The 20,506-nt window shown below is 45.0% G+C and overlaps 1 protein-coding gene across 1 annotated transcript; it reads right to left on the reverse strand.

The window, feature by feature from the left end:
* Positions 1–226: 226 nt before the first annotated feature.
* Positions 227–14,600, reverse strand: PWP1 (PWP1 homolog, endonuclein). Its single transcript, NM_001030761.3, has 15 exons — positions 14,477–14,600; positions 14,332–14,390; positions 12,768–12,952; positions 12,270–12,355; positions 10,857–10,953; positions 10,193–10,303; positions 8,919–9,049; positions 7,934–8,007; positions 6,168–6,264; positions 5,424–5,485; positions 4,609–4,720; positions 4,040–4,130; positions 2,900–3,021; positions 2,325–2,430; positions 227–1,632 (listed from the first exon to the last, which is right to left on the reverse strand). Exons 1-15 carry the CDS (start codon positions 14,540–14,542, stop codon positions 1,517–1,519), a joined length of 1,515 nt encoding a protein of 504 aa, NP_001025932.2. The 5' UTR covers positions 14,543–14,600; the 3' UTR covers positions 227–1,516.
* Between the last annotated feature and the right edge of the window lie 5,906 nt (positions 14,601–20,506).

Here is a 20,506-nt window from a genome sequence, read left to right on the forward strand (position 1 = left end):
ATCGCCTTTAAAGTCGGTGTGGTTTGAGCTTCCTGCTTCAAACCCAGAAGCATACCATGCTTGCCCTCAGAGATCAGTGAGTGAGACAGGGTGAGAGATGATGTTGTTCGGTCAAGGGAGAGCTGGGAGAAGAGGTGGCTATTTGCAGGGTCACAGTTTCTCACTAGAACAGAAAGCAGCTGCTACAGGCAGTAATTACAGAGGCAAAGAAACAACTACCCTCAAGGAACTTAACACGAAGCATTTATTTATTTCTAATGAAAGCTCGGAAAAGCTTGCAGCTTTTCAGTGCAGAGCACAGGACCAGAGGTGGTTCTGGTGCTTTCACTTTCTTCAGATTCACAAACCCACTCACGGAGGCCTGGCAGAGTGGGGCAGGGCTCCTGGCACATGCAAGAATTTTTTGTTGGTTCCTGCAGAGCCATTCCAAACACCTGGCACCAGCCTGGGAACAGCTGAACTGGCATCATAGAATCGTTTATGTTGGAAAGAGCCTTTTGAAGCTCAAGTCAGAAGCAGGCACTTATTTCAAGGGTTGGGACAGAAACCTACAGCCCTATCTCTTCCCAAGGGCAGTCTATGCCAATCATTTGTCTGCTAATGACCAGAGGAAGTTACAATGAGCTAGGGTGGAAAGCAGCAGTAACAGCTTGTAAACTGTGTGCACTGACCCCACTCTGCTTTAATAGACACCTTTACTAATCACCTTCCAATATGTGGCTAGGGAAGCACCTCACAGGAGTTAAGAGTATCCATTTAACTTCTTCTGGCCTTCTGACCAGTAAGGCACCTGGTGCTCATTTTAAATGTGAGGAGCCTTAATGAGGTTTCTGCTGCTATAAATCAACTGAGTGTCAACCTAACCCCTGACTGAAAGGGAACTAGGGGAAAGAAACCCTTGGTCATGGTGGGACAGAGCAGAGATGTTTCTGGTTTGATTGTGGTGATCTCCAGTGATACATTTCAGGATTCTACTCAGGGACTCAGCCGTACTACCCAAGAAATACTCTTAAGATTCAAAAAAAAACCTTAAATACAAAAAAGCTTAAAATCTGTATGAGAATTTTAGTCAATCCAGTCTCAAATTAAGGATAAATTATCTGACTATTTACAGCTGCCGTTTCACCCAGCATCTGTCTGACATTACGCAACTGTTGGCTGAAGCGTTGTTCCTTAACACCATTAGGAGAGATTTTACCTTCTTTGCAGTATTTGACAAACCTCTGACAGAGGATTTCACCTTGTATATCAACTCTGCACCCAGGAGCCCCTAATTCAGGGATTGTGAACTCAAGCATATGGAAGTGATTCAGTCTTTTGAAGCTGGTGAGAGAGGCAGAACTCGCAGCTGCGGATTTGGGAGCTGACCCACGTGTCCGTGTTTCTTTGAGATAAAGAAGCCTGCAGTTTGCACAACATGAGTCACCTCCACAAACGCTCTCCAAACAGGGGAATTAGTAGAATACACCTGAGCTGCAGTCCCTTCGGTTACTTTGATTTTGTGAGGTTTGGTCCATCACGATTCCATCGCCGTCTCTGAACTGTTGCTGCTACTACCGGCCAAGGAGCTGCAAGCCACAGAGTTTGCACCAGCCAGAACAAGTCTCTCTCTGTTCCCAAAAACTTCATTCACTGCAACACAGGCAAGGGATTGCTTACATGTTACTTTCCCAGAGACAAAAGCACTGCGGCAAGTACAGCAAGGCAAATACAACAGAATGAAAATCCCCACCTGATGCAGTTTCAAAGCCTTCCCCATTACCCAGCGTGGGGAGTTGTAAGCTTACATGTCAGAACAATCTGTTTCCCCACGTATGATAATTGAATTACAAGTCACGGTATTTCTCCCCCAGAGAATCTCTAGATGTTTCCCTGTGTGCAATTCCCTTACCTAAGCACTGTGAAATGGATGAGTTTTGTAGAGCAAAACAGTTTAAATTATTTATTTCTGGTTTGAGTCTCTCTGGGTTCCATCAAGCTCTTAAAAGCCTCAAAAAACGCACACCATTTAGCTACATGCAACTGAGACAACTGATCAAAACCAGTCCTCGCTTCTATGCGGTGCTTGTTTACACCAGGAACATTAAGAAAAAAGGAAGGCTATGAGAAATGAGGTATTATGTTTCAGTTACAAGAAAATCAATTGTGGCAAATACAGCTCTCCAAGATGGAAAAAAAAGGATATCTTTAAGCTGGTAGTGTGAAAACATTCAGTCTTTGGGTACTTCTTTAAAAGAGTCACACTCAGAGCCACGCTGCATTACTGGATATACAGATACACCCTAGGGGCAGAGCCTCGAGACCCCAGGAAATGAGAATGTTACCTGCAGAAATGCTGCTTATATCCCAGACACGCAGCCCTTCTCGCTCTCCTCCAAAGGCAAAAACAAATGGGAAGTCAGGGCAGCAAGCTGCGCAGAAGAGAACGCCCTGGGAAGGAGGGAGAAAGAGTTTTTTGGGTTTCTTTTGTCCTAAATATCATCTGAAAATGATTTTATCATCTAAAAATACTTCTGCCAGGCAAGTTATAACAAATATAAGCTCTTTGTTTCTCGGAACTTGACTTTGTGTCCTTACAAAATCACTGTAAGAGCTGTTAATTACATTTAGTAAATCATATATTCACTTTGAAGCTCAAAGATGCATGCTGGAGAACTAATAGTTGCACTGCAGAACGCTGTATCTGACATTCAGATCCAAGGCTTCAAAGCAGTCTGCCAATTATGTCTGGAACTGAATACTGCGTTGTAATGAGGAATGTTTTACCCACAGTACACAGATGTGGGGGTCTTGTTGTTGTTTCTTGAAGGCATCACACAAAACAAGATTTAAATTAGAAGACAGATTCAGCAGTTATACATACACCTTCTTGGAAGCAAGAAATGTAATCGAAGATTACCATTTTCATATCCCTGGAATGGATTAAACTTGGTTTGCCTCCCAGGATATCCCAAATTTTCACGTATTTGTCAGCAGATGATGTCACAAGGCACCCTTTGACCTGACTGCTTAGTTGTAGCCCTGGAAGATAGGAACGCATCAGTGTAAGAGCATCAATCAATCCCTGTTTCAGAGATGAGGATACATCTACAGTGAAAGCAGGGGAACAAACCTAATATTCTTCACACACTGAACTCAGTTCCAGCAAAACAAAGCGAAAAGTTAATGATGGTTTTGTGCTACCACTGCTCCCTACAGTCACAGAAGAACCTTTTGAGAGCAAACTTCACATAGGCCTATTTTGTCTCTCAACGTAATGACAGTAACAGTGCAGAGCTACTGTTGTTGTGCTTCTCACTTGACATAATCTGGCATCCCCAGGTAGTTTTCTTCATTCAACTCCATCTCTTTAGCGATCCGCGATGATGGGACATATTGCCACCCCACTGTGAGCACCTCATCAGGTACTTCCTTCCATATCTAAGTCACCATCAGAGTGAAATGCCAGTATAAAATATTACAGATACAGAAGTTCTAGTTCATAGTCCTGGACCAGACTCCAAAGTTTCTGTCCTTTCTCACCCCAAAAAGCAAAGGGAGCATATCCCAGATGAACAGATCTGTTTTGATATGCTCATTCTTCAGGATATTCACTGAGACAAGTTCACTGCTGTTAAAATACTTTGCTTACAACGGTTTTAAACAGAAAGAGTGGAGATGTAGATACTAGGAAATGTTTCACTCAGAGGGCAGCGAGGCACCAGCACAGGATACCCAGAGAAGCTGTGGGTGCCCCATCCCTGGAAGCTCAAGTCCAGGTTGGATGGGGCCTTGGGCAACCTGAGCTGGTGGGAGGCAGCCTTGCTCATGGCAGGGGGGTGGCAGTGGGTGGGCTATAAGGTTCCCTCCAACCCAAGCCATCCTGGGATTCTGTGGTTCTCAGCACAGATGGTTTCATGGGCCAGCTACTCACTATTACTATGCACTAGTTTATTTTTTTTGTTAAGCAAGGAATCACCACCACCTCGGTCATGTCAGCTGAAGACATCTTCCAGATAAGCCTTACCCCTGGGGCAAACACAACACACACGTAATTTACCTGATACTTCTTCGTCATGAGCCTTCAGAGTAAACAGTGGCTTATCAGAGCGAGCATCCAGGCAGTACACAAAGCCATCCTCTGTGCTTGCCTACGGAAACCACAATACTTTGAAAACAAACAGCTGTAGTCATTTGTTTATAAACGTTCTATGGAGCAACACCCATTCTCTATTAAATCCCTGTCATCTGAGACAGACTTACACTGCTTCTTAACAAGACATGTTCCCCTGTACACAGTCCTTCACCTCCAAAGTCAGACTTCATACATCTGGAGCTTGAACTATTCTGTGTATATAAACTACGCTGCAGTGACATATGTGGAAATCTTAATCGAATACAAAGTTCTTTAATTGTATTTTGTATTGAATATGGCTGCACTACTGAGTTCAGCACTGAAATACTGAGCTTTTCCTCTCTAAACTCAGTGCAAACTTTGGAGCCATCTAACAGCTGCCTCGCAGACCTACACAGAGTTAAATGTGATCATACACAAATGTGAGAGAAAATACAAAAACACAGGTTAAATGAAGCAGCTAAGAGGCCAAGAAGAGAAAAGCATATACTCACTAAGAAATTACAAGGTGAAAAATGATTCCAAGTTACTCTTTCAACCTGACCACTAAACCGCCAGATTCGATGGTTATCTTGTGGGCTTCTGCAATCATACAGCACAGCTGATCTATGGGAAAACAGACAGGAAAGGAAAAAAAGCAAAAATCACAACAGAATTCTGTGAAGTTCATTTTACCTCAGGCACCTACAGAAGGTCCTTGGATGCTTTACAGGATAAATCCACAAAGGCAGTCTGCTGGTCTACAGCGTACCGGTATGTACGTGGCCAGGGGGTCAAAAGGAGAGCTAACAATGGATGAGGATGCTGGTGTGAGTGCTTGGAGATTTTTTCTTATCTTTACAGAGGAAATACAGGGGATGGAAGTGGGCAGCATCCGGCTCCCAACAACACGGGGTATTTCTCCAGCATAGCAAGTGCATAACACAAGCCAGACAACACAAAGCCCAACCTAGTCTTACAGCTTGGAAAAGCCCAGGGAAATTTACATGGGGATGAGCAGAGATACATTTTTACTGCAGAAAAGACATAAAGACAAATTAAGAAATAAATTCAGTTTGGAGCAGATGCCTGGCACAGAAAATTTCAGTCCAGATGGTTAAAATATTTGGCTAAGCTGAGAAAGAGGGGAGGAAAGCTGTGTTTTGGCCACGTACAAACCTGGCTACCTTACTGGAAAGAAAGAACAACCTTACTCAAATCTGGCACTCTTAAAAGCAAATTAAAAGAAAGCCTGAGGCAAATTAATGGGCTTAGGATGGGCATTAATACTGGGCTAAGTGTAACATTTAAAACCATTACCCTGACATACTTATCGTAAGATCCGGAAATAAGGGTCTGGGTTTCAAAGGGATGAAACTGCAATGTCTGGACCTAGGCGACAGGAGACTTTATTAAAGGATAAGCATTGAGGTAGAGTCATAGAATCACCAAGGTTGGAAAAGACCTCTAAGATCATCCAGTCCAATTGTCTACCTACTACCAGTACCTCCCACTAAACCATGTCCCTCAGTACAACATATAAACGTTTCTTGAAGACAGAACGCATAGATGGGGACTTCCTCTGAATAAACACTGCACACAATAAAAGCCCCAAAATAAACAAACAAAAAACCCACAACACCTTCCCCAAAGAACTCCTATTAAATGTTCTGATATTCAGATTTCTCGTAAGTGAACTGAATCACGCAGCTCCATTCTGCCCCAAGCATTAAAGATGTAAGATTCCACTGTTTTTTGAAGCTTCATAGCAGCACTATCAGATTCCCAACCTCCTGGGCTTTTACACAAAAGGCATTAAAAAGCAACAATAAACCAGGAAATCGCTCTAAGTTTCCCATGATTTTCTAATGGATAAGTTAATTAACACTCTTGAAACCAAATAGTGTTGTCTGCAAAAGCAACCAATTCAGAAATGTAAAGAATTCTGCACAGTTGGTTGGAAAACCACAGAGCTGCTGTTGTATGTGTTCAGTACTGAGCAGCTACACAAGAACTGCAGTAATTTTTTCTCTCTGTGCTTCACACTGAAATAAACACATTAATTATTACGTACCTTGTCTGTGTGTAGTGTCAGGCTGGCTGCTGGTTTGCCCACAGACATATCCCACAAAATCACAGTGCTGTCAGCAGAAGCACTTGCCAAAACATTCCTGATAATAAGCCAAAAGATCAGGTTTTAAAAAAAAAATCTTACAGAGACAAAACCTAATAATGCTCAGAAATCCTAAATACACAGAAAATCTCATTTGGAGATCGAGTATCATAGAATCATGGAATGGCTCAGGCTGGAAGGGACCTCAAAGCCCACTCAGTCCCACCCCCTACCATGGGCAGGGCTGCCCCCCATCAGCTCAGGCTGCCCAGGGCCCCATCCAACCTGGCCTTGAGCCTCCAGGGATGGGGCACCCACAAGTACACAGGTCTATATAGTTACAAGTAAAGATCTGCTTGCATTTTCTTCCCACAGCACTTAAAAATATAATTTACGGGAAGACTTCCTGAGTAAAACAAAGTGAGAAAGGCTTTAAGCACTTCCCTCCATTTGACATAAAGATGGTATTTTTCAGTATTAATGCACCTTCAGTCTGTAAGCATATGCTTGCAGCCAAGAGCCAGACAAATCTATTTTCAACAAAAAAACGTAGCTCTCCAGTATCTGAGTGTTTATATACCTAACAAAGACCCAACACCATACACCCTTTATTTCCTGAAAGCTTTACCAGCATCATGGAGTTCATAACCCAGCATATTACTGCATCGTGCATTCCAGGCACTTCAACTCTTGTAGCTGTAATTTTGTGACTTATCTCTGTGCTACCACAAGACAATCACTTCTAAGTAATATGAAAGTTACGTCTGAGTCAGACTGATGGGATGATACCACACTGTGCGTGCGTATAATTTAAGATCAACAGACAACACAGTGTAAGAGCACAACTTCTGCACGTTTATTGAATATCTATGAGGGTGCTTCCTCCTTTGGTGCCTAGGTAACAAGGAGCTTTATGTAAAGGCTGACACCTGCTGATCAGAGAATGCAGAACTGACTGCGTGCATCTTCAGAGGATTTACGACAGCAGGAAAACATTTTCTTCAACAAAATCTATCACTGGAAAAATCTGAAACTGGGACAGTTTCAAGGCCCATCCTAAGGACCACGTAACAGTTGATTCATTAAAAACTACCTAAGCAATAACAAGTGGCTTCTTTATTCCAGCTTTCACATCATCCTTAACCTCTCCCCCTAGATGTGCCTGCTTTGTGTTCCTTCAACAGCACTACTTTATTGCTAACTCACTCAGGCAACGGGTAATTCCCACAGGTCAGAGGTGTGCCTATAGCGGTGCTATGAGGGCTTTACAGTCTCTTCTCTTCACAGCTCTAGGGCAAAAGCCAGAGGAAAATACACAGCAAGGACTACCTTCTATAAAGATACCTCCGTCAGCTGAAATGCTGGTTTAGGTCACTGGCAGACTGGCCCAGACCTTGTGCTATCCCAGTTTGTTCATCTGGCCTAAATGCAGCTGCTTTATTGAATGGGGCTTGGAACCACCTTAGCCCTGCCCTCATCTGGACAACTTGGAAATAAAAGCTATCTGCAACAGTGCATAAATATTTATTTTAAAAATACAGAAGAAATCTGGTGTCTTAGTTTTGTTTTGTTTTTTAAAGGGGCAAATATTTTTGAGAACTGATTCATTTCAGAACTGCTTTCAAGTTCAGCACTGCACTTCATAAGGTTCTGAACTAGTGAAAAAAGCACGCCTAATGAACTGTGCCAATGTGCACTCAGGCACTGTTGTTCAAATACTCCTTTACCTGCTTTGTTTATTCCATGAGAGATCGAGAACAGCATCAGCGTGTCCTTCCACCGTCCCTTCCTGAGGCAAACCCTGCAGAGGCAGACACAGCACAGGCAGACTTCAGAACGTTACAGCTTCAATGGAAATCAAGCAGCACAACACACCGGTATGAACTCCTTAACGCCTCCACAAACAACTACACTTTTTAAATCATTCTTCCCAGCTGCAATAAGGCTTTTGGGAGCACTGTCTCTTACCCCAGCTCTCAGACTGCTCCATCCACAGCAGGAGAGCTCACAGAACAGGTTACTCCCTTCAGGCTACAGAAGAAGAAATTTCATTTCCACCACCTAACGTGCAGCTTTTTCAGCTTCTTTCTAAACTCTCCAGGCATTTCCTTCTTCTCCCCACCAACTGCACTTCTGGTCCTTTAATTACCAGCTCCTCCAAACTCTTAATTTTAAATGGCTAAGCTTCGAACGACTTCTCTAGGAGAACAATTGGAAGGCACCCATAGGTTATCCCACTCTTTCTCTGTTCTTTCCTCCAGGCTTTAACCGTCCCTGCACAGAGCAACCAGTGTTTCACGCTGAAGCAACATTTACGAATGGTTATCCTTAACAGCAATTCTGATACCTCAGTCACTCTCAGGGCGCGCCTCTCTGTACACACGCTATATTATCTTGGTGATGACTTTAAGCATGCTTCAATTTCAGATGGATAAAGCTGACAGAGGAGAACCCAGACTAGCTGTGTTTTATTAGAGTAAACCTTGTCCTTTATTGCTCAATGCCTTTTCAACTCCCTGAGTCACAGGCAAATAGCAGTTTCAGCCCTCTGTATAAAATCAGGACATTATCTTCTGTAACCTGTCTAGACACCATCCTTCAACACAACAGAGGGAATTAAACCAGACTACCTACAGTTTCATTTTTCCATTGCAGGAAAGAAGTAAGAATGTTATCCTTGCTCTAAGTTTCCTCCATTCAACCAACACTTACTTTCTTTCCTTTCTTTTTCTTCTTTTTCTCTTTCTTGCTCCCAAGAGAAAAGACAGGTTCTAAGCAGTCCACTATATCAAGGTCCCAGATGTCAATAACCGGGGTCATGTTACCCACTGCAACGTAATTGCCTGGACACACACACAAAAAGAAACAAACCAACAACAAATGCAATCACATTTAGAGTTATAAAACAGCGTATTTGGCAACCCAGCTGCTGCGTATTTCTTCAATTAAATTTGTATTTACGTGCCAGAATTTTCTATTTGAACATTTTTGATTATTATGACTGACAAGAAGCAGTTTAAAACTGCTGAAAGCAGATGCTGCCAGAAGAATAACTGATGTGCTCCTTTACTACAGTTTCCCTTCAGTACATGTAACTGTTCAAATGAACCCTATTAATACATCACAGGAAAAAATGTTAGTAAAAAGCTAAATATATATAAATGTTACAATTGCGCTGTGCCATAATGAACTTGAAACCTTTCATTTGCAAACGCCAAAAAACAGATTAGAGTTTGCTTTGTTCTGCTAATTAACAATAACATAACTATTTCTAGTTAAGCCAATATTTTAGAATCATCACAGAATCATAGAATGGCCTGGGTTGAAAAGGACCATAATGATGATTGAGTGTCAACCCTCCTGCTATGTGCAGGGTCGCCAACCACCAGACCAGGCTGCCCAGAGCCACATCCAGCCTGGCCTTCAATGCCTCCAGGGATGGGGCATCCACAGCCTCCTTGGGCAACCTGTTCCAGTGCATCACCATCCTCTGAGTGAAAAACTTCCCCCTAATATCTAACCTAAACCTCCCCTGTCTCAGCTTAAAACCATTCCCCCTTGTCCTATCACTATCCACCCTTGTAAACAACCATTCCCCCTCCTGTTTATACGCTCCCTTCAAGTACTGGAAGGCCACAATGAGGTCTTCCCAGAGCCTTCTCCAAGCCAAACAAGCCCAGTTCCCTCAACCTCTCCTCATAGGAGAGGTGCTCCAGCCCTCTGATTGTCTTAGTGGCCCTCCTCTGGACCCGCTCCAAAAGCTCCAAGTCCTTCAGTTTAGTTGCATCACTTGTTATGCCAGCATCACTAAGGTAATTTACCACCAAATGAGTAAAAAAAAAGATTTTCAGTTTTTCCCCTCTTAACATCTTGGGTTTATTTCTTAAGTTTCAGTGGAGGAAACTACTTAGTAACAACATTATGTTTACTTACTTTTCAAGTACAAATACTTTCATTGGACAATTACAGTATCCTTTGACACGTACCTGATGACTCCTCAGGATTAGGATCAAAATTCAACCACTCCAAACTTAGAGGATAAGCAGGCAAGATGATATCATGATGTACATAAAACGAGTCTTCTTCATGATTATAAACTGAAAAAGACGTATGTGACATCAGTGAAGAGGAAAAGCGAGCAACCAAAATCAGCTCACCTCTGCAGAAAAAGGACATGGCAAATACTGAATTCCAAAGGTGATCTGGAATGCAAATTTCCAATACGTTCAGAGCTTCCAAGCAGAAGCCATAGCCTGAAAGTACTAATGTTACAGCGTGCAAAATCCTACAAAACATACTAACACTCTCCTGTGTACTTCAGAGATGAAGTGAAATATTAGCAACATTCAGACATTACAATGTACACCACTTTGTTTAAAGAATCACTTCAATATAAATGCTCGGTACCCACAGTCACCATTTTCTACACGAGGGGGCATTAACAAAGGTTGAAACACTCATTTCACAGAATCAGTAACTAAGAAAAAGAACTAAAAGTCCAGATTCAGTAACATGGGAAATTAGGTAACAGATGAACAGTCTTCACTCTGGAGGAAGCTGAAGACTCCCAAAAACAACCTCAGCTTCTACACAGCCACATGGAAAAAACCAACAGGTATCTCTGTAAGGCACAAATCCTACGTCACTTACCGTGGACCTCCAAACTACAGTAGTCTTTATCGACTCTGCCACAAAGGACAAGATTGTCGTTGGGCTTAATCAGAAAGTCCTCCTGTTCGTATTGATCCTGAACAGTGAAAAGGAGAGGCCAACACGTGTTAAGCAAAGAACACACATACAAAACTGTACAAGTTCTAAAGGCTGAATCTGTAGCAGGTCTTAACTGTTACAGAAAACAACCAACGCCCCGCAGCCCACCCTCCCAACAGCACTGTACGGTGGTAAATGCAGAAAGGCAGAACCAGGTTCTGTCACGGGGAGGCTGAATGTACCTCCGAGTACTACAGAGACAGCGTTTATGTGGATGTAGTTTGATTTAGAGAAATGTTTCATTACCCCACGTGAAACCACCTTTTGAGGTAACCAAGATGCAACCTATCACTGAAAAGAAAATCACCACCACGGATCCCACATTTGTAGCTTATTTCCCTTTGTCTCTCATGCCTCGAGCATTTACATCGCACAGCAACGGTCTGCACAATAAGTACACCGAGGAAGCAATTCCCACAGCATTAAAACATTGTCCACATTCTGGAAAATAGTTCCAGAGAAGTACAGCCTGCAGCTATACTGGCATTCAGCTGCACCAGAGCAGATGTAGCCTCCATCCAGTTCTCATTGTTACTCAGGAATGGAAGGCATTCAGGGAATTTTTGTTAGTGGAAAACTAGGAACTGCATATTAAAGTCAGCAGCCTTATGCAGAGTGCCATCCTTCAAATAAACAATGCATAGGAGACCTTTTGGGCATCACGCTGCAAGCTTCCAATGATTTCTTTTCCATTCACTCCAAGTATTTTTTGATATTTGCATTCTGCCGAGTGTTGCAATTCTCTGAACTGATCCAATTAATACTGTACAGTACCGAACTCTTTAGCAGTGGCGGTAGTAAATAGCAAGAGTAACAAAATGCATGCTAGAGCACCAAAAAGTATCCTTAATAATCACACACGTACTTCTTCAAGCCACAGTAGTGATCTGACATGATTACTTTGCACTTTAGTTGTTTTCTAAACTAGCCTGAGTTCATCTGGCTGGAAGGAACATGCAGGAGTCTTGCAGTCTGGGAAGCTGTCTTATTAGGGTCATTGGTGACCTGAGATTTGTTATTTCCTTCAAGCATTTTCTGTGCCCTATGAGCTAGCTCGCAAGCCGCCTCCACGTACAGAAGTGCACGTCTCAAACCATGAGTCAGTTCACCTCAATGCTTAAGCATAAAAAGCACACATAAAGGGGACTGCACAAAGCAATCCGGAAAGAAAAGGGTCCTTTCTAACTTTTTAAAGGACCACAAGCACCCTACGGCAGCCTGGGAGGCTGGAGAATCTAAATGAACTCTCAGTTTATGCCGTTTCAGATTGATTAACATTTTTGCAGTACTTACAGTGTTCTTCAGAGTGATATAAGGATCCTGATCGTTGCTCCCGTATACTGCCAGCCCAGCCAAAGTCTCTCCAAGTTTGGTATCACCTACGTGGGAATTTCAGAATATTTCTCACATGTGTCAATGAGCACCAGTCAGAAACTCCCACACCACTCCACGCACTGTAAAATATCAGGAGTGAGCTACATGAGCTTCCAAGTTTCAAACACAGAACCTCAGCCAGCTCCACTGTTCAGTGCTGCTCTGCTCCAACACAACAGCAGGGGGAGCAACAGCCCTTCCAAGACCACCCGGTAGTAGCACAGCAAGGAGGACATGGAGTTACTTCACCCACTAAATCACTTTCTAAATAGAGACAAGCAAAGAGCTCAAAATGTGAATTTCCAGCCCTTTAAACTAAGCACTACGTGGTTTTAAGATACTTATGTCGTAAGCACAAAAAGAAGCAAAGAAATTTCTTGGCTTACAACACATATCCGACATTTCAGTTTCTCTTACCTCCGCCTTCCTCTTCATCATACTTGTCTAAATCATACTCAGCCAGTTCATCGTCAGTCAGCTTCTCAGCGCCCTCCTCCTGCTCTTCATTGTCAGGAGGCGACTCAGCCCTGTCAGCCATGGCAACCTCCATGCCATCCGCTGCCTGGCCCTGATCTTCTTCATCGCTGCCATCAGAGCCCTCCCTGTTTAAAGACACGTCCCCTGAGAAACCCAGACAGAACGCTTCGGGGAGACCGCTCAGCAGCAAGGCTTCAGCACGCACAGTCCTGGCTGTTCACACACACTGTGTTACAACCTTTACGCCAATCGTTTGGAAATCCATCCACCCCCTTCCTACCTCTCCCTGAAATACAAGTCACTGCTCTCCCAGGCTGCCTGAGAATTGAGATGAAGTTTTTTTCTCGCATATTTTCCTGACAACTATTAGCAAGCACCCAGAGGAGGGCTGACAAAGATGGCGAAGGGTATGGAGGACAACGTGTGTGAGGAGCAGCTGAGGGCCCTGGTTTGCTCAGGGCAGAGCAGAGGCGCTGAGGGGAGGCCTGATGGCCGCTGCAGCTCCTCACAGGGAGTGGAGGGGCAGCGCTGAGCTCTGCTCTGTGTGACAGCGACAGGGCCTGAGGGAACGGCATGGAGCTGTGTCAGGGAGGGGCAGCTGGGGGTGAGGGACAGGGTCTGCTCCAGAGGGCGGTGGGCATGGAACAGAATGCTCAGGGCTGTGGGCACGGCCCGAGTGCCGGAGTTCAAGGAGTGCCTGGGCAGTGCTCTCAGACACAGGGTTTGGCTGTTGTGTGGTGCTGTGTGGAGCCAGGATGTGGATTCATCGATGATTCTTGTGGCCCCTTCCAACTCAGGATATTCTGTGACAATGGGTGACTTCAAATGAGTTCCACCAAACAAAATTTAAGTGTGTCTTAAATCATTTAGCTTGCCCTCTTCTTGTGAGTACAATTTTTTCAACCTCTACTCTGTATGTTTGTGGGTGTCTCATTCCTTCCTTCCCTTTTTTTTCTCCCCACCCACAGGCCCTGTCATGGGCAATTACATTTCTATCTCTTCAAGATTCTTAGGATGACGCTTCCTCATGCTTCCCATACTTGCATGAGAAGATAATAAAACATAAAGCTCACTGTGCAGGGGCATGTCGCAGGTCACTCCTTATGGAGCAACGTTTGCAACATCTCAAGAACTCTGAACTTTCATGGCAATGGTTCAGTCTGCACATTGGATACTAGGAAACATTTCTTCTCAGCAAGAGCGGTGCTGCAGTGGCACAGCTGCACAGGGAGGTGGTGGAGTCACCGTCCCTGGAGGTGTTCCAGAGCCGTGTGGATGTGGCACTGAGGGATCAGTGGGGTCAGTGGGCACGGTGGGGGGTGGGCTGGTGGTTGGATTACGTGATCTTAGAGGTCTCCTCCAACCTTAACAACTCTATGACTCGGAAAAATCAGCACAAGGGAAGCCTCTCCCAAACGCTGGAGATGATTTCGGAACGCTCACCTCCTCCTGCCCCCCCGCCTCCCAGCCACCAGCCGCCCCCCTCCCCGAGGTCCCCGCTCACCGCAGCCTGCCGCGGGCCTCCCCGACGAGCCGCCTTAACTCCTCCCTGCTGAGCTGCACCTGCGGGCGGACACACAACGCCGTGAGGAAAGGAGGGGGGAAACCGAGGATCCTCAGGGGGTCCCTCAACCCCACCCCACCCCCACCTTGTCCGGCGTCTCCTTGGCAACGCCGCGGCGCACCCAGGCGGCGCACGTCACCGGGCAGCTCATGGCGGCGACACGTGCGCGGGGCTGCGGCGCACCGAGCGGGCGCACGCCCAGTGACGTCAGAGGGAGGGACTCCGCCTGCAGAGCCGGTGGGAAGAGGGAGGGGGCGGTGACTTGTGTGTGACGTCACATCTAAGCGCCGGAAGTGGCCTGAAGGGGGGGGGGGGGGCGGTCCTTTGGGGCCGGGCTTTGGTAGCGCCCGGCTGCCCTCTCATTAACAGTAACTTGTGATGTTGCTTGTGTGGTTTCCCTTTGTGTTTCCCCGCGGTGTTGTGCTTCGGCGCTGAAGTATTCTAGTGGTACTCCAACGAAACGACGAACACCCCAAGCTGCAGTGATGTTGATGCAGAAGGATCTGTGTGTCAGCATCCGTGTGGGCCCCCAGCTGAGTGCAGCACGCTGACTGCAAGCTTCTTCCTCGCTGAGTGTTAGGGGGAATATGTAGGTTGCTTTGAAAGTAATGCCTCCTTTTTATTTCCATGCGAGCTGTAACAGCTGCAAAGAGCACAATAAGGATAGAGCAAATTCTCAGTTTCAACATAGTCACCACCAGCGGCTGTGCGTTTTTGCCAGCAATGAACAAGAGCCCGCATGCTGCGCAGATAAACGTCTGTGTGGCCAGCTGGAATGTGGCTTGTCTTAAATGTGGCTGTGACCAGTGCTGAAACACAGCACTGCGCTCACATCCACTGTTTGGTCTCCATCAGTGTTCAGCAAGCGTCAATGGATATCAGTGGGTGCCATTTTTCTGTATGGAATCAAACATATGGTTGGGTTGGAAGGGGCCTTTAAGATCATGTAGGTCCAACCCCCTGCTATAGGCAGGGACAGCTCCCTCTAGACCAGGTTGCTCAAAGCCCCATCCAGCCTGGCCTTGAATGCTTCCAGGGAGGGGGCATCCACAACCTTGCTGGGCAGCCTGTTGCAGTGTCCAGGTACCCAGGGTTAGGAGAATGAGCATTTCTTGTGGTAAGACTCAAGGACTTGGCATCTGAATTTCATCTTGGCAGGTAGAGTGGCCATGTCTCTTAATCCATGCCCCTAGACAGCACTACTGTCGCATTTTCTTCAGTTTGATTCTTCTGTGGTTCTGGCATGAGAGGAAAATAATTATCAAAATATTGCTGCCTGCCTTGGTTCGTTTCCCCCACTTGCTGTATTTTGTCTTAATGCAGAACAAAATATATCAAGGCAAAAGCTGTATCTGGCTATCAGTACCTTGTAGTGTGTGCATCCTAATCCAGCCTGAAGTCTGTGGTAGGGACTGACAGATTCTTACCAGCCTTGAGTTTTTTTTTGCTGTTATTTGTTTTGCTAGTGAAGTCGTAACAGTGTTCAAGAAATCCTTCTTGTCCTCCCACACATAGCTTGGCTACAGTTTCACTGTCAGTCTTCCAGATTCTGAGGCACAAGCCAGTGGTATCCCCAAAGGACAGGCAGAGGGAAGTGCTAAGCAGCCAAAGAAAGGTTACTTCCAGTGAATGTGGCTCCTGGATATGTTTTTTTGTCTTGTTTTGTTTTGTTTTGTTTGTTTTGTTTTTTTCCAGGTATATTCATTTACACTGTGCATGGTTGCACAGCAAACCCTCGAGCCAGACCTGTTTTTACCAAAGCAATACCCAGAGGGGGCACACATGCTCTATCTTCCCTCTCAGCACAAACGTAAATAGAAAACAGCAATATTCTTTGGTGACACTTAGCAACAGAAGTATCAGGAAAGAGATCTAAAGATGGAGGTGGGAAGGAGAATAGGTAACAAATCTGCATATGGATTACAGATAGCAAAACTACAGTTAATAGTAAATAATATTTCTTATTTGAGAGCCAGTCCATAAAAACTGAATGATTCCTACACTTCCGTTGTTACATGGTTATTGGAGTTGTGGAGCTGGTCCTCCATCTTCTTAAGAACAGAAAGACCAGTGGGCTGATTTTTGCATGCATCATTGTTCCACAGTGCCTTGGCAATTACAGAGATGGAATTGAAAGTGTGCTGCCCCAGGCAGGAAGCTCCGTGCAGTCACTTGGGACAGGGACTGAGCTCTAGTGTGATACGGCCCATACACCCCAAAGAAGCAGCCAGGATGTCTCATGCTGTAATGATCCAGTAAAAATGGTCTTCTTCTTACCTAGTGTCCAAAAATGTCTTGGCCACAGAGGTGTGAGGCTTAAGGGAGAAAGCAGATATTTATTTCTTAAGTTTGGATGGAATTCTGACACAACCAGTGGGGGAATTTTGGGACTAAAAAAGTTGTCTCAACTAGAAAGAATGATACATAGCTGTCAGAAGTCTGAATCGCTGCTGGGTGCAGGAAATGGCCTTTTGAAGTCTGGTACATACAACAGGAGACAAGGGCTCCAATGGCTGTCCCGGGAAGCATGCAAGGACCAAGTTCAGGTCCCATGGCAGTGAGAGCTCTCTAACAAGAATGTTCACCAAACATTCGTATGCTACAGTGTGTTCTGGACTGGCCTTTCCCAAACCTGAGCTTCTAAAAGGCTTCCCCCTGCATCAGTGATCAATCAGACATGGCAGCATGTCTCCCCCAGAGCTAATTTGTACCTGAGATCTGTCTCAGACCATTTGTTAACCTTGCATGAGCAGAGCGGAGTTTCATTTTCTCCTGAGGGATCTCTGCGAAGTAAGGCGAGACTTGATAGCGATGCGTTTCACTGTCTCAGTTTAGTCACCTCTTCTGGTGTCGGCACCTCCTGCCTGTCTGAAGTGAAAAGCACTGAAGCGCTGTCCCTATTTCTGGATCTGCTTATGCAGAATCTGAGGCATTTGACCCACCCCAACCTCCTGCTTTTCATCTGAGGAGGAAAGCGCCAGATAGTTCTCATCAATAGGAAATGTGTGTGTGTCTTGTTCCAGGTGGCATCAAAAACATTCAGAAAAGTTCAGCTGGGTGATGGAACCCAGCTAAGCAGAAGGACCTTTTGTTCTGGCATGGATTTACCAGGTCAAGAAAAATGGTATCGGTCAGGAAAATCAATGGGTCCTCTGAAGGGGAAGATCAGCCTCTTTTTGGGGGGACATGTCAAGGAGCCCAGAGAGCTACAGTATTACTCTTCACACTAAGTAAGGGTGGGGGAGAGAAGAGAGCCAGTTGGTGAAGAAGTGATGCAGAAGCCTCTGGTGTCGGCAGGCTTTCCAGGAGTGATTTGAAAATGGCAGAGATGGCGCTCCAGTGTCCAAGACTCTGCAAAGGTCTTGAAATACTTTGAATTGTGAAACTGCCAGAGACACTGTAAGCATTTCTAATATGACTGCTGGAAGGTACTACGAGGCCATGAAATGGTGCATACTGCAAATCATACAGGCTGAGAGTGAGAAAACAAAGGGAATTTTCTATGTTTTGAGAAGTTCTGCTGTAGGCTTATGGCTGTGGTTCAGCTGACCTCTTCAGATGAGAAGAGGGTAAAGGGACTGATGCAGTAAGCATGCCACCTCACTCAGAAAAAAATCTCTTTTCTCAAATGAGCTGCAAAATGCATGTTGCAGTCCCAGGTATGCTGAACAGCTAAAAGCAAAGTCACAACATCAAGAAATACTCTAACTTAAGACAGACATAAAGAACTACTTACAAGTGGCTTTGAAACACCAAGGGTAGCCACAAAAGTCCTCAAGGTTACCTTCTGATTCTCTATTTGCATTCCCTGGGTGTTTCCATGAGATAAAGAGCATGAATTTGGAGGAAACCAAAGGAAGATCAGATCTCAATAGGGCAGCGTCTTGTCAGGGGAGAGAAGTACACTGCTTGCACATAGCAGCATAGCCTGGAGGGAAAAACTCTTGAACTGATAGCTAGGCATAAAGTTTTCAGGTAGTTGAAACAGAGCTGCTTTGTTGTTTTTTTTTTTCATTCACCATCTCCTCAAAGAGTTGTCTGGGAGATCACCATCCTCCTCACATTAGAAGATAAAGCATTCTTAGTGCAAGGCTTATTCTCCCACATCTTAGATTTGCTTACCTTTATGTAATAAACTAGATCCGTTCCTTATCAACTATGTCTAGCAGTAAGTATGGTCTCAGCGTGAGCCAGATACACATAAGAGACGTTAAGCACTTATTGGAACAGTGAATATTTTATATGGGAAGTATTGCTTATGGAGCATCTGCTTTCCCAAATTGTGTGCTGAGAGTTTAGATGTAAGAATCCCATAATCCCTGCAATAACCGCTGTAAGATACTGCTGGAGTAAACACGAAGAGAAAAATGCAGTCAGTGCTCCCTCAGCAAGCTGGAGGTAGGCATGCAGGCTGTGGAGAACGGTCATGCTTGCCATCCAGTTGAGAAAAATGACTTTAAATATATTGGTAGAAATGCAGTAGGGAGGAAAAGATGAGTGTGGGAGAGGAAGAACTGAGACGTACGTGAAGGTGGACACAGTCAAGGCATGCCATTCTTGGCCAACTCACAGAGAATGAAGAATGTTGAAAATAAGGACAGAATGATACAGCGTGCTAAGGATTCATTAGTAAATGAAAGTCAGCAAACATATGGGTATGGGAAAGCCCGACTGGCAGTGCTCCAAGTGCTGAGGCTCTGCCTAGTTTTGCAAGTTTTACTCTATAATTGTTCTCACAGACAGTGGGGAGTGGGGCCTGCGTGCCTTTGTTTCAGTGTACATGTGAGTGAGCACTTGGCAAGGAAGGGGCACATGTGAGCGTGTCAGGACAGCATCACATCTCCACAGGCAGATGCACTTGTGAACACACAAAAAGACTCCCACCTCTCCAGCTGTGCTGCACCATGGGAGCAATGGGAGATACAGGACAAGCGTTTGTTTCCGCGGTTGGACACACTACTTCAGTGTCTAAGTATCTGTCACTACTGGTTGCTTCAAATACCCATGCTTTCAGGAAGGGATCCTAGCTCCTTACACAAACCTCTGGGTTTGTAGAGCAGATGGGCTAAGAAGCTCTAGAGAGGCAGTGGGGCTGTGCTATGTACGGCAGCTTCCTGAGCTCCAAAGGTGTGTGTTCATGGACATCATTTGTCTTGCAGGCCTAGATCTTCATAACAAAGCTCAGATAGCCAGCCCAAACTTGTATTCTGCAACATCTCCCTTGAAACATGCATTAGAAAAAATGGAAGTCATTGCAAAAGCTTTCATTAAAGTATAAAGCTCTGTTGACGTGGAAATGTTTGGCTGATACTGCTACACACCTAGAAATATGCCTGTACAAGCCACTGTGCAAAGACTTTTCAAACTGTGTTTTCTGAGTAGTTCAGATGTTACTGTCTGAATGATCTAACTTAAACTACTTAAACTGAGGCATATAAGGAGCTTTTTTTATTTTTTCTTTTATGTTTTCTTTTGAAGTTACACAGAGGCCTTTACTGCCGATGCCACTTGTAGGCCTCCATCAGTCACTTTGGACAGCGATCTCTTGTTTGGACTATACCTGGGGCTCCTCTCAGATAAGCCCCAGTATTAAGTTCTTTACTATAAGATTGGTGAGGTGCTGGCACAGGCTGCCCAGAGAGACTGTGGATTCCCCGTCCCTGGAGGTGTTCAAGGCCAGGTTGGATGGGGCCCTGGGCAGCCTGGTCTACCATTAAATGGGGCAGTTGGTGGCCCTGCCTGTGGCAGGGGGTTGGAGATTCATGGTCCTTGAGGTCCCTTCCAACCCAGGCCATTCTGTGGTTCTGTGATTCTGTGATGTGGCAGTAGTGCTTTAAGACATTGCTGCCTACTTCTGCCTTGTAGAGGTGGAAACACGGTAGTGGGCAAGACGGTCCTAAACCTCGATTAGTTCTGTGAGTGCATGCCAAAGCCCTCAGTCTATACGCTTTATGATTGCCCACAAACCCTCCAAAAATGTGAACTGACCATAACAAAAACACAGATGAATTTGCAGAGAACCCAGAGCAATGTTATTAGTGGGTACATCTGAACTTACCTATTTTCTCAGTGAAGAGTTAGCTCAGATGCTCAGAAATGAACTGTTCCAGTATCA

Source organism: Gallus gallus, chromosome 1 (assembly GCF_016699485.2).
Source record: "Gallus gallus isolate bGalGal1 chromosome 1, bGalGal1.mat.broiler.GRCg7b, whole genome shotgun sequence".
NCBI lineage: Eukaryota > Metazoa > Chordata > Aves > Galliformes > Phasianidae > Gallus > Gallus gallus.